At 42.4% G+C, this 14152-nt stretch overlaps 1 protein-coding gene across 1 annotated transcript in view; it reads left to right on the top strand.

The window, feature by feature from the left end:
• SLC17A6 (solute carrier family 17 member 6) overlaps positions 1-14152 on the top strand; it is a 404271-nt gene that overhangs the window by 187959 nt on the left and 202160 nt on the right. Inside the window, exon 5 of the mRNA XM_069623494.1 lies at positions 13995-14082. Within this exon, the coding sequence (XP_069479595.1) occupies positions 13995-14082 (88 nt within the window). The remainder of the gene's footprint in view (positions 1-13994; positions 14083-14152) is intronic.

The following is a 14152-nucleotide window of genomic DNA, read 5'->3' on the forward strand; positions in this document are numbered from 1 at the left end:
AAGCTTTTGTGGGCCATCATTGCCAAGTCCAAGGAGTAAACCATCCCAAGCGAGTTTTAACAACAGAATTCCATTTGCAGAGGGGCTGCAGACTATTATTTGTTGACCTTCATTTGTATGGATGTTAGTGGCTACTTTTGTCTGAATACAGCCCTGATACAAGCCCCAGTACTAGCCTAACATGTTGAGCAGGGGGGAGGAGTCGGCCTCTGGCGGCCTCCTAAGCCAGTCGGGCATGCCCTGCTCGCACAGGTGGCATTTTTGTTTTTATTGTTTCATCTAACGGCCCTACAATGATTAAAAGAAAGACGGACAACGCAAATCTAGCTGGTTCTTCCCAACGTAAAATATCAAGAATGCTCAAAACCATGAAAGATGTAAATCAATTGTTTATGGAAATTAACGGCCTCCTTTCTGATATTGATGGTGGTGGGCAAAGGGTCCCCACAGATATAATGACGTTCTAGCTACCCACATCTGATTTGTAAGGGGAACCACCAAAAACCATCTGTGCAGTTCATGCTGTTTTGGATTTGATTTATTTCTTTGATGCTGCTAAAGGTACAGTTTCTGCCCCTGCTAAACACCGCCCTGCTCCCCATGTTTCAAAAGAAGACATTTTCGGGCCCTTTGTAGTAGCTCAAAAACCGTGCCAATCAGGAGGCCATCATTATTTGTTTGAGTCGTCCAAAATTGGGTTGGATCGGGGCACGACGGGTTCTAATACAATTGAAATCCATCAGCAATCAAAATCTGGAAAGACCTTGAACACTTTGACAACTTTGGCTGACAAACTGATTCTCCCCAACCTCAAAACTCCCAATGATCACCTTCTTTCTTTTACCCAGGGAGTATTGCCTATTGGTTTAAGCAATAGTGATCATGAGTCCCCGGTGGTTATTGACCCGATCCAGTTAAACTCTATATTATCCATGTTGCCCCTCAGCAATCGCTTTCAACTTCTCAGTGTGATTTCCCCAATGGCTGATGATATCTCTCCTCTCCCCATCTACACAGCTTTCACAGAATCCATGTCAATGGAAGTTTGCTGTATGGAAAAAAAGGGCCAATCGGGTTGGGGAGTCATCAGAGCACCATGCCCCTATATCTTATTGTGAAGTTGGTTCCCAAACATGTGACCTTGACTTGAGCCCTAAATATTGTTCTACTAGTTGTTCATCTGTTAAGTTAGTAGAGCAAATGTTGATTGATATTAAGGGCTCAATCATGTTAATAATGGACAAGTGAGATGGGGAAATGGGGAAACTGGTGGAAGAAATTAAATCTGTCAAGGCCAAGGTGGTCTCACTGACCCCAGGATCTGATAGTCCGGTACCTTTAGGCAAGCTGTGCTTTGATGTTGGTATTGGGAGCAAAGGTGTTTTTCTACCAGTTCATAGGCTAGAATCCCATAGGAAACTGAGTAAGTCAGTGTGTACACCAGGTGTGAGTCTTACATAACCCTATCCTGATTTACGTTCTGTATCTGTAGCCTTAGGGGAGGTGAGCTGCAGTCCCAGGGAATTTCGCCTCGGCAGTCGGGCAACTCCTCTGACCGGCCCTAACACCATTTCACTATTTGGTGGTGTGCATGCCCACACAAGGCAAATGAACCATACTGGCGCAGGCCGACGAGTCAATAGTCCTTCTATAGTGATGACCAAAGAACCAAGCTTGCCCTTCGCTCATTTGAAGATCAAGAATCACTAATTAACAAATGTATTTACTGATTCCACCATGTTAAAGGTTGTCTTTCAGTTATTTGAAATGATATCCAGTACTGTGTAAGGGGTTCAATCCCTGTCACGGCCATGGATTATATACAGGTTTTCTTTGTATCATGACACTTTGTAGAGGGACTTTGTGGCCTTGAGTGTAGGGCATACACAATTGGAAACACTCACATCTAGTTAAGTTCAGCCGAGATCTTTTTTAGGGCACAACCCACGCAAGAGATTTCCATTTATCATCCAAACCAGTCCTTTCCACCTCAGGGCCAACAGGGTGTGCCCGTGTGTGAATCCCAACCCCCCCATTATTACTAATGAGAAATGTGGCCCTGTATGTGTAGACTTGGGGGAGGTAGATTGACTGGGAAGCAGAGGTGGTTTAATAGAGGGGGCCCACAGTGAAATGAAGCTGCTATCCTGGAATATAACAGGACTTAAATGGCAGCATGACAATCCTGATTGGTGTACGTTTCTGAGGAAATTTCACATTATAATGGTAAAGGAAACCTGGGCTGTAAAGCCACTACATCTCCAGCGATATCAGACATTTGTCACCCCAAGTGTTTAGGGGCCCAAGGGCCTCCCTAGCGGCGGCCTGTCAGTGTTGATCGACATCACCTTGGGAGGGAGGGTCGAATCTTGTTTTTCGGATTCTGCGGACCTGCAAATGCTGTTGCTTCAGAAAGATACCAATGCTTCACTGTACCTTTATAACATCTACAATAGACCCTCTTCATTCCTCGGTTAGACCCCTATTCTGTACAGAGGGGAGGTTCCATTTTCTTGAAGAAGGCTATTTATTATATCAATTTATAAAAAGGGTAGTAAAGACAGCAAAGGAAATTACTGCCCAATCTCCCTTCTGGATGGCATTGGCAAACTTTTTGGTAAGGTAGTCCTGAAACGTCTTCAGGACTGGGCGGATAGAGGTGGCATAATTCATGATCTTCAGGCGGACTTCAGAGAAAACAGAGGAATGATCGATCAGTGTTTCATGTTTTTCCTTTTATTGCAAAAATATACCATCCTAAAGTAGATGTGCCTGTATGCAGTTTTTGTTGACCTAAAAACTGTATTAGACTCAGTTTGTAGAGCCATTCTATGGCAGATTTTGCACAAACGCAAAGCCCCAGGTGTTTTGATCAACATAATACATCAGCTTTACTCTTCAAACACGGCTAGGGTGCGCTTTGGGGTTGGCAGTGAAATGACTCGTCTTTTCACCACCATTAGAGGGGTCAGACAAGGCTGTACATCGAGCCCCTTTCTTTTCAATCTCTATAAATAAAAGAACTGATTGAAATACTACTGAGAGAGTGTCGAGATTGACCCAAAATTTGACACTGATGCATATCCAGCGCTGTTTTATGCTGATGATGCTGTCCTCATAGCGGCATCTCCCCAAGGGCTGAAAAAAACTCTGTCTTTGTGAAGGAATTTAATCAGTTAGATCTCACACTGAATATGGAAAAATCTAAAGTGATGGTCTTCTGACCTAAATGTGTCAAATTTAGACCACTAAAGGTTGAAGTTGATGGCTCTGTACTTGAACAGGTGGCATTTTATGATTATTTAGGCCTGAGATTTGAGGGACAGGGTGGCTGGGCAGCTCAGGTAATCAAAACTGTCCACCATTCCATGCCAAGCATGACAAGGGTGCAATTTCTCCTGTGCTGGACCTATTTCATAAACAGACCATTCCTTCTGCTCTGTATGGCTCCGAACTGTGGGGGTAATGTAACTTGTTGAAGTTATGTACCACTGAACAAATATTTTTGAAGACATTTATATTGGTAACTGTTAATGCCTCGTCAGGTTTGGTCTTCTTGGAGCTGGGATGTGTCCCGATCGCTTCCTTGCTCTGTGCTAGGCCAGCCCTCTTTTAGGCCAGACTATGAAGGCAGCACGGTCTCAAGAGAACCGAAAAGCAGCACTCCATCTCTTAGCTATGTTTGGTGGTAAGAATTTACAGTGGGCCTCCCATGTTAAGTCATCTCTTCAGGATTTTGATCTGCTGGATATGTGGCTGAACCCTACAAATATAAGGCCCTCCACAAGTGTGCTTATAAAAGAAAGGATTAAACAGAGTGGTAATGAAATCCTGCTGGTGGATGCTGGTGCCTCAAAATCTGGCCCTGGTTATCTTTAATCGAGGCACACAGCGGGTCACAAATTGTATTTGGATCTGATTTTTCCAGCTTTTGGAAAGGCTTTGTATCTGCACTTCCGATTGGGAATTCTTCCGGTGGCCTCAGTTACGCAAAAGTGGTCACCTGGCAATACAAGTGTCTGTCCACTGCGTATGAAAGGCAATGAGACAGTCATGCATTTTTTGCTATTTTGCAGCAGGCCTGCCGCGTTGAGAAAATGTATCTGACCACACTATGTGGAACCACTAAGAGTCGGCAGCAGTTAGTAATGTGAGATTTTTAGGTCACTGTCTGGACATCCATGTTATCAGAGCAACTGTACATTATATTCACACGGCATGGATGCTTAGAGCCAAGTCTCAAACCTAACTGCTAGGTATTATTTAAGATTATATTTGTCATGAAAGTGAGGCTGCGAGCTGTTGACTCTCCTCTATTTGTTTTAGCTATTGACAAAATTACTGATTCAATCATATTAAGTTAATGTATTTTGCTGCACATTTTTATCTCTGTTTTTAGATTTATTGTACTGTATTTTATTGATATATCAATTGTGATGGAAAGGTTGCATTGAAGCTAATTTATCTTTTTTTTAATGAATGTATTGTCTTATTCCATTTTCTCATTTTACTTATATGTACTTTTAGGGATGATTAACCAAAATAGAGTTGATGATGATGATAATGTTTCTATCTTCAGTAGGATTGTAGGAAATCCAACAGAGCCCCAATCTGTGTTGGTACAGTAGAGATGAATTTCATTGCAATCTGTAATACAGAGGTCCCTGATCCAGCAAGACCCTGTAAGCGCCCTGACTGTAATTAAGCTTGACAAGTTTCCTAGGTGAAACAATTAATAGAAATTCAGTCTCACTTAGTTGCCAGGGAGGCATGATAATTGTGATGTGGTTCTCACTTCCATCATTCTTACCAATTAGAGAACTCCCACACTCACAATGCCCAAGAAAGCAAAGCTGACTGTTGTCAAGAGTTTGTGTTAAAGCAATTATTTCATACTGATGTGCAGTCACTTCTCCTTGTAACAGTGCTGTACTAGAGAGATGATTTTACTATTGCCAAGTGTGTGCAACCCTCTCTGTAGCTTCCTTGTGCTAATCCTCTGTAGAAATGTGTTTGCTACTATCGTCTACTCGATCCTAAGACAACTTCCAAATGTGCACAAGGAAAAGGATGCATAAGTGCCAGTTGAGGGGCAGTGATAACAACAAATGTAAAATGAAGAATATACCCCCCCTCAATAATAATAGTATCCCCACCGCGCTCAATCCAATAACAGTGTACCTCAACCATCACAGACCAGAAGAGAAAAGCCAGTTGACCCGAATGAAGACCACCCTACAAGAAGTGCAATAGACCCATGCATTGTAGGCTATTTTGTAATGATTCATTGAGTTGTACTGTCCCTGGGTAACACATCTTCTCAAATCAAGATGCAGAGAAGTTCAACTCACAAGCTGGCAAATATGTTAGAGCAATGAAACACATGCTTTTTTGGGGCAGGGCAGTGGCTGCCTGTCTTTTCTGCTCCCCATACTGGAAGGGTTCTTTGAAGTAATTGCTCACCACTGAAATAAAGAAATCCTCAGTTACAAGAAGATCTGGCAGCCATGAAGTGCATCAGGAAACCTACTTTAATCTTTTTTTAAAAAAAAGGTAAGTAGAGAATCTGAGGTCATACATTACATTGCTTGTTCCAGTGGACTTGACTATTGGGCACTCTAACAATTGAAAGGCGGGCAGTGCTATCAAGAGGTTTTTATGGGCATTCATTTGGAAATTAAAGCAAATGCTTAGGGGACATCTGCATCTGAGAGATTACTGGCTGATTGCTATGTGATGTTTAAGTTTATAGAGGAAGGTGTGGAATACTTTGAAATCCTGGAATAATACAACAAACCAACATTTCTATCTAAGCTGGTTTTGCATGGTAATGTGGGCATTGCCACTTCTGGTGGGCTCTGCCAATTATGTCAGAAGATAGATAAGGCCCAACCATCACCTACACTTCACCTTCCATTCCAAGTATTTAAGCAATACATGAACAGCTAAAGGGTAAGGTCCATCATGTCTTGTAAGAGAGAGCATAACCTCTCAGAGTAAACCCTAAGAGACTGAGCTTTTGACTAGATAAGAAGATCAATTTCAGACTCTCCTCACAGAAATCTGATGACAAATCACTCTGTAATCGATGGGCTTAACCAAGCCTCCTCCTCAATTGTTCCTGAAGACCCAGGAACCGAAACCTAAATTTCGACTATTTGGGAAACTGACACCTGGCAGTTTCCCAAATAGTCGAAATTTAGGTTTGATAAATGACTACAACCTCTGGGAAGAAACCACCTTAGACAAATGTGCCATGAATACAATCAAGGAAAGCTATCAGCTGGCGCTTTTCTCACTGCACATATATCAATACCAATATCACTGCAAGCCCACTGCCTTCACAAGAAATGGCCATTAATGGAAAAACTGCAATCATTGGAGGGAAAACGTCATCTCATCATGAACCCTCTGCAACATTCTTGCAGGAGTTAACAACATACAGAATGCATCAGGACCCTTTTACTTGATGCTAAAACTCAGGTATTTGAATCGATACATATCACATATATTATTTCGGATGCAGACATTGCAAAAGATGGTCACTCTGACATCAAAAGCAGATGATCTTGTCTTCCTGAACCTGGCTGATATCTACCTCTATGCATCCATTCCCTCGAGTTATCAACAGAATCACAGATTAGCTTCAGTGAAAATTATTATCAACTATGAACATTTCCATCAAAATGAGATCAGTAGGAAGGCTCTTTAATGAGATGTTAGCTCCGTTGATGGACCATCTTCATAATGAGAGCATGGCCTTTCCATATTTGGAGGAGTGGATAATTGCAGCGTAAACTCCATCATTACTTTGGAACCACCCCCCAAAAGGGATGCCACTTCTGCAGAAATACAGTTTCATCATCAACTCGGGGAAATCTTAGCTTAATCGAACCCAGGAATTGAAATTCATTCGAGCATATTTTAGAACAAACTTGAGACACACCTTTCCCCAAGAAGACAGACCACCTGGCCTCAGGTTTTTAATGCAGGACATTCTGGGGCAAGTGAAGACTCCATTGATGTCATGGATCAAGACTCAATGTTCATCCTTCCATGGGTCTGTCTTCTCCTGTACTCCGTATAGATCCATCTACATGCTCACTGGATTTCTCAGAATCAATATTTTAAATGATGGTGCTGGTGTCAAAGGAAATAAGGAGGGACTGGGAATGGAGGAGGGATCTAGTCAATCTCCACATGGGACATGCGCTTTCTGTCCCATCTCCAGTACCTCCATGGATGTCTGCCTTTGTAGTAGTGGTGCAACTCTGAATGAGAGTGTCATTCACGGAATATGGTCAGAGCACACACATTTCTTATCATCAGCAGGAAGGAGAATATGACAGTTCAAGTCTCTTTAAGAATTATTTACATTCATTTAGCGTTTTACAGTACTGGTAAGGCAATACAACACAGCTTCCCTACCATAGAAAAGAAAGGGAGGATTGTTTTCAAACCAGCCCCATGTCTGACTTGGGGTATCAGTCAATCACCCTGTACATATTCCACTTCTTTCCATAATATCTAGAGACATGCAGTAGATCAGGGACTGGAAGTGCAGAGTCCCAATGGTGGGCCAACATTTAAAATAAGAAGGTCATTCTCTTCACACAGTCAAATATCCCTCTCATTCCCATCACTCCTCACCCAAAAAAGAGCTTTCATTTTTTGTATTAATTTAAGAACAAGGCGTCATTTTAAAAATAAATGGTTTAGTAGTCTATAGCAGAGCAAAGGCAGTCATATGGTAAGGTGCCTTTGAATAAAAGTGTTATTATATTGAATGCCATTTACTGAGTGGCAAAGGGGAAAAAATAGGAACAAAAACCATGGACAAGGATTGGAGGCCATTACAACATGTTTAACATTGAGAGTCTGAGGGCGGTATTTGTATATTTTCAAAGTATATAGAGTAGTGGGTGGGCAATATGTAAGAAAGGTGAGTTGGCTGATTGGTTTGGATATGAAGGTGGAGAGTTAAGGGTCTCCTATCATTGCTAATATCTGGAGTGCATGCTTTCTTCCACTGGAGCAGGTAGGGAAAAAAGAGAAAGTGCATGAAGGCACAAGGGGGCTGGGGACTGATAGGTTCTGAAGAGCTCAGCAATGCATAGTTCAAGAGGGCTAGTGCAGGGAGATGCATTCATTAAAATAGTGGGGTCAAGACCATGGATTCATTGCCAGGCGTGTAGCAGTAATAGAGAAACAGAGAGTGATTTTGCTTGGAGAGCAATGCAGCATGGTAACAATAGTTACAGGCAGGTGAGGGAGGGTCTTCGTAGGTTGAGAATAGTGTGTGTTGGACATTTGTGGATTTTCTTGAGGGGGACAAAAGAAAGGGGGTGTTAGACAAAGAGGTAGGCTAGCACAAAAGTCTAATTTGCTAAGCACAAGAGTGGAGATATGTGTTTTAATTGAGCAGAGATTTTCTCTGGCTGAAGTGTCCATAATGAACTCCTAGAGGTGCATGTCACTTTAAAAGAGAACTCCAAGGTTGCAAGCTATGGGTGAGGGGATGAGGTCAGGGTGAATGAGATGGGAGAGGGAAGAGTGTAGTTAGCATTAGAAGCAGAGAGAAAGAAATCTTGGAAGAGTTTAGCATGAGACAGTGTAGAGCTATCCAGTGTAAAATGGTGGATTGGTAGTTATTCATACATTTGGAGATTGCAGGGGTTAAGACATGGACGGTGAAGAATATCTGAGTATCATCAGTACCTCAAGATAGTTAACTATGCTGTCAAAGACTGACAGGCGGACTGGGGACCAACGGAGCCCCGGGAAATAATGTTCAAAGTGGCCCTATATTACACATTTTTGAGGAAGAGCAAGCCTTTTCCTATGATAAGATTTGGAAATAAAGTAGGTTACCAAACAAGAGTCCCAGGGTGCAGGGACCTACCAGGAAATCTCCATAATTCCCTGTAGGACATTCCCCCTGTAGAGAAACCATTTTAGAATTTTAATGTATAGCAAAGCTGAGAGACAGGTCTGTACTATGAGGGTATGTTGGGGTCAGCAGTTGAGTTCTTCAGAAAATGCATGAGTGTTGCTTTTTTGTTACAGGCTTGGAGGATATTAGTTGAGCGAGATAGGTCAAATAAGATGTGAAGGTGAGCATAGATAGCAGTGCAAGTTCCTTAACAATTTGCAGTACAGATGGAACAAATGGATTGCAGAATTCGTTATCATAGCTGAGGATGGGTAGAAGTTAAGTGTGAAAGGTGATTGATAAGTGAGATAGAGAGGAGAGTGAGATAGAGAAGAAATCATTAGCAGAGAGAAGGGGAAATAGTATAGGATTAGGGTCAGGTTAAAGCATGGCCTGGAAGGTCAGGGTAAAGCATGGCCTGGAAGGTCATGGATAGATTGAGATGGTTCCAGTGGAGGGAGGAAACAAGATCAGTGTAATAAGAGAATTTGTGGTGTCGATTTCTGTTGACAGGGTCAGTGAATGAGCTGAAGCTAGAATGGTGAGTTGGAAGGCTTGCAGAATCAGGGCTATCCATACAAGTAGATACATCAGTCTAAATTCATATAGATCTTCCACCTTCACATCAAACCAAAAGCATTTGTAGTTTTATATAAAGTTGAGTTGTCAACATGTATTGGCACACATAACTATCTCCAATTTTTTCACAATTGCTTTGAGTTTGGCCTGTTGGCATCTGCCCTCAAGAGGCAGCGGGAAACCAACACAACATTTTTGACCATCCTAGGAGCATTTAAAGAAGGCTTCTTCCTTACTCCCTCAGCATCTAAAGATATCCTCCTTGCTCAGTTTTTCCACAAGACCCATGACCCTGCCTGGGTCCCTCTCCCAGTCCTTATAGGTCTGATAAAGCACTTTTTGACTTGACCGAGAAAGCAGAAATTAGTTGTGTATCCTTCAAGACACTTTCATTCTTGGAAATTGCATCATCCTGGAGAGTGGGGGTATTAAGAGCCTTCATGTGCCATGAGAGATTTTGAATTTTGGCATTTTGGAAACCAGAGGCACTGGTTTCACATAATGTGTGTTAATTTGATGTGAAGTATTAATACCATAGCATAGATTTGGTAAAGACAAATTGCCAGCATGATATCCAGGAGGCCCTTGATGGGAGGGGATGCAACATCTTCTAGATGCTCATGTAGTTGTACTTACTGTCATGCCTTGGTGGATCCTGATCATTTAGGGAATCCTGGAACATACTTGCCATGTTTGGATCAGACCTTCAAGGGAGAAAGGCATCAACCAGTATTTTAAGCTACTTACTTACGGCAATGATTCCCTTGGCATGTTCTCTAGTCCATATACCAGCCCGAGAGGATACAGGGCAGGTAAAATGGGGGAACTGTTTAATTATTTATTTATAAAAATCACAGGGAAAGCAACCCATTTTTGGCACAAAAACACTTACCAAATGATAACATTGTACCATTGATAACAGAGCGGAGGACAATGGTCCTTTACCATAGGGTGAGAGAATGTGACTTGAAGACGAGGTGTTGCAGGGGAATGTGGAAACATAAACCAGGAATGAGGACAGGACAACTGTCATAGGAAGGGGATGGAGGAGGAAGTATGAATTAAGGATAGAGGGGTGACGGAAAAGTGCTGTATGGTTGTCCATGAAGGGTAGGGAGAGAGGAAAAAAGGATGATGCTGTAGCATAGAGTGCTCGGAAACAAGTTCTTCAGAAAGAAGCAGAGCTTTGAGGTTGAATATAAATAGTGGTAGAGTTGATGTAGCATGGAAAGGGAGAGGAAGAGCATTTCAGAGTATGGAAGTGAGGGGAGAGAGAGAGCAGAAACGAGAGTAAGCACATGGGGCTCAAGTGGTGGCAAGGAGGTGAGCCAAGGATGATTGTATCAAACGAGGAAGAGAGTAATGGAATGAGGTGAGCATATATATGTAGGGTGGGCCGAATCCATGGATAGTTTTGAATATGATGAGATGAAGTGTATACTTAGCCCTTTGTTTCAATGATAGCCAGCCAATCTGGCTACAGGCAGAGGAGATAGATGTAAAGTAAGAAATGTTGAAAAGTGCGTGGACCACAAAGATGAGGACTTTGTCGAGAGGTGAAGAAGGATAGTTTGGAAGGACATAGAGCAGAATGACACAGTATTCACTTCTAGAAAGGACTAAGGAGGAGATTGGCAGCTGTTTAGCAGTATTGAAAGGAAGAAGATGCCAGATTGTTCTGATATTGAAGAGGGGGAGTCTGTCTGCAGTGGCAAATTTGGAGATGAAGAGTAAGAAATTGTGTGATAGGTCAAAGATGATGCCAAGGATCCAAGCAGAAGCAGTGTAAGGGAGGGAGTCAGGAGAAGAAGAGGGGGATAGAAAAAGATATCCTGTTGAGCTGTGAAGCAGAGAACCTCATTCTTAGTGAAATTGAGCATGATCGAGTGAGGCACCATCCAATGTGTGATGTTGGAGGGACAGTTTGAGATGTTTGACAACAGTTCATCAGATAAGGAGTGAAAGGAGAAGATCTGGGTGTCATCGGTGAAGAGTTGATAGGAGCAGCCGTAAGAGGAGATCAGGGTGTGAAGAGCTGAATTATAGAGAGTGATTAGAAGTGGACGAAGGACAGACCCTTGGGGAACTCCAACAGTAAGGGGTTGAAGAGGTAGGTAAGGCTGTTCCAGGACACCTGGAAGTGTCTGGGGTCAAGGCCTGAAGCAAAACAAGCAAGGACCTTATCCCTGATGCCAAGAAGAGATAATGTAGAGAGAAGGTCAGAATGGTCAACACTATGGAAGGCAGCAGGGAGGTCTAGAATAATAAGAATCGTAGAATGCAGAGGTCGGAAGCCAGATTGAAGATGGTCCAGAAGTTGCGAGTATCAAGGGACTTAATGGGTTGATTGAATACTACTCACTCTAAGATTTTGGAATAGTGTGGTAGAAGAGAAACACAGTGAAAGTTGGTAAGAGAGTTAGGATCTAGACGAAGTTTCTTAAGGAGAGCAATGCCAGTAGCTGTCTTAAAGGTGGAGGGAAAAGTGGCATTGGCAAGAGAGGAGATGAAGAGGGAAGCAGACTGTGGCACAACACTGGGAGCTATGAGCTTCACAATGTGTGGCGTCAGTGGATCAGTAGGGGCACAGGAAAGGTTAGCTGAGAGGAGTAGGGCACAAATCTCATCAGGGTTGGTGGCGGCAAAGGAAGACATAGTACTGGGAGAGGAGGGTAGGAGTGATAGAGAAAAGTGAGCAGGAGGAGGGGATACAAGGTAAGTAGCAAAGGTATTGTGAATGGTAAACATTTTTGAAATAAGAAGAGAGCAAGATCATTTGCAGAAAGAGTAGAGGATATAGAGGTGAGTTTAGCAGGTGAGAGAATTGAGTTGGAAGGACTTTGGATGTGCCTAGGTTGGGAGAATTGACACAACATGAGAGAGAGATAGTCACATCTGGCAGAGCCAAGAGTAGTGGAATTGTTTTGAAGAGCAGTGAGATAGAGTGGGATATCAGAGGGATGTCTAGTCCTTTGCCAAGAGCAAAACGTTTTCTGCAAAGTTGTTTTCCGGGTGTGGATGAGAGATGTATTCCAGGTCTGTGGTGGGGAGGATTTAGGATTGAGTGCAGTAATAGGGTTAGTGATAGGAGGAGGGAGCATAACGAGCAGGGTTAAAGTTAGTGAAGGTTTATTCAGTGGTTGGAATGGTGAGTTCAGCATAGGAGGGGGAGAGTGGTGTAGGTCAGAGAGGTAGTCAGGGAGTTTGAAGGAGGAAAACGTACCATTAGTAATAGCTGTAATAGATGGAGAGAGTGAGGAAGAAGCAGGAGGGTCAATTGAGGCAAAGATGATAGAGTGGTCAGAGGGAGAAGGTGTTGTGGAGATACTAGAGGTGGAGAGTTGAGAGCAGGAGAGAGTAAGGTCAAGGGAGTTTCCATTTGAATGGGTTGGCAAGAGTGGACAGAAGAGAACAAGCAGTCAAGTAGAAGAGAGTTAAAGTCAGTGGTTAGAGCAGCAGTGAGAGAGGGGGGATTGAAGTCACCATTGACAATGAGGTGGTGATCAGGAGGGAGAGAGTAATTAGTTGGGAGATGTGTGTGAATATGAAAACAGTCCAACACCAGACCTGCCTGTATTTTTAAATCTTGATCCCGCAGCTTTTGCAGCTTAGAATAGGGGCTGCCTCTTTTTCCTCATCCTAGATAGGTGGCACACCCCCTAAGTCTAGGTTCAGCAACACCACTAAAGAGCCAGTTAGTCACGGTTGGAGGGCTTTACAGGCTATATAATAGCAATTTACTTTGCCTACCCAGCATACTTCACCTGTACTTTTTCTGTGTGAAAATAGTTGTGGAACTACATAGAGGGTAAAAGAAACTGTTTATGGTCCCAATTGTGTATGTGTGTAAGCAGTATGCCTCTCCACCCTCCAACCTGCTGTGTACACTCATCTCCCACTGCCCATTCCCAATACATACAATTAGTCCTATCGAATTTACAATATTTCTTGTAGAGACTGAAGCTAAATAATAAACACAAATAACGGTGTATTCCTATGAAAGGGATGTGCTGATATGTTAATCTGCAGTGTTGTCTACCATTGGCAATTAATTTACAAATCTGTAAGGATTAACGCTGGGCTCATCCACCCAATGAATATTAAAAACAGGCAGATTTTTCAATGTGATCAAAAATGTGCAAATGGTGTCAATTGATGTCATTATATGTCTCACAAATATTCATTAGGATAACATACAAACCAGGCTAATTCCTACTACTTTGTGGAGCAACGAGAACCTCCTTGGTGTGAATATCCAGTGATGTGCTAGACCTAGTTTGAGAGCATAACTTGTGTGAATGTTATTTGAAAACCTTCACAATCTTAATATTCTGTGTTATTCTCATAATTGTCTCTGTTTTGCAAAGTATTAACGAGTTAAAAATATAACTTTTCATATACCTATTGTGGTGAAAAACTCTTTTACAGTATCTTTGTAATTTTTCAATTGTCAAAATGAATGTGATGTATCACCTATTTTCAGGGTGTCACCTATCCTGCATGCCATGGAATGTGGAGTAAATGGGCACCTCCTTTAGAGAGAAGCAGGCTAGTAACTACCTCTTTTTGTGGTGAGTAATTTTAGAACACACTGACATTATTTTGTAGAATGAATATTCCATTAAGACTTTTGATCAGATG

This window comes from Ambystoma mexicanum, chromosome 11 (assembly GCF_040938575.1).
Source record: "Ambystoma mexicanum isolate Mex_15411 chromosome 11, UKY_AmexF1_1, whole genome shotgun sequence".
NCBI classification, from domain to species: Eukaryota; Metazoa; Chordata; class Amphibia; order Caudata; family Ambystomatidae; genus Ambystoma; species Ambystoma mexicanum.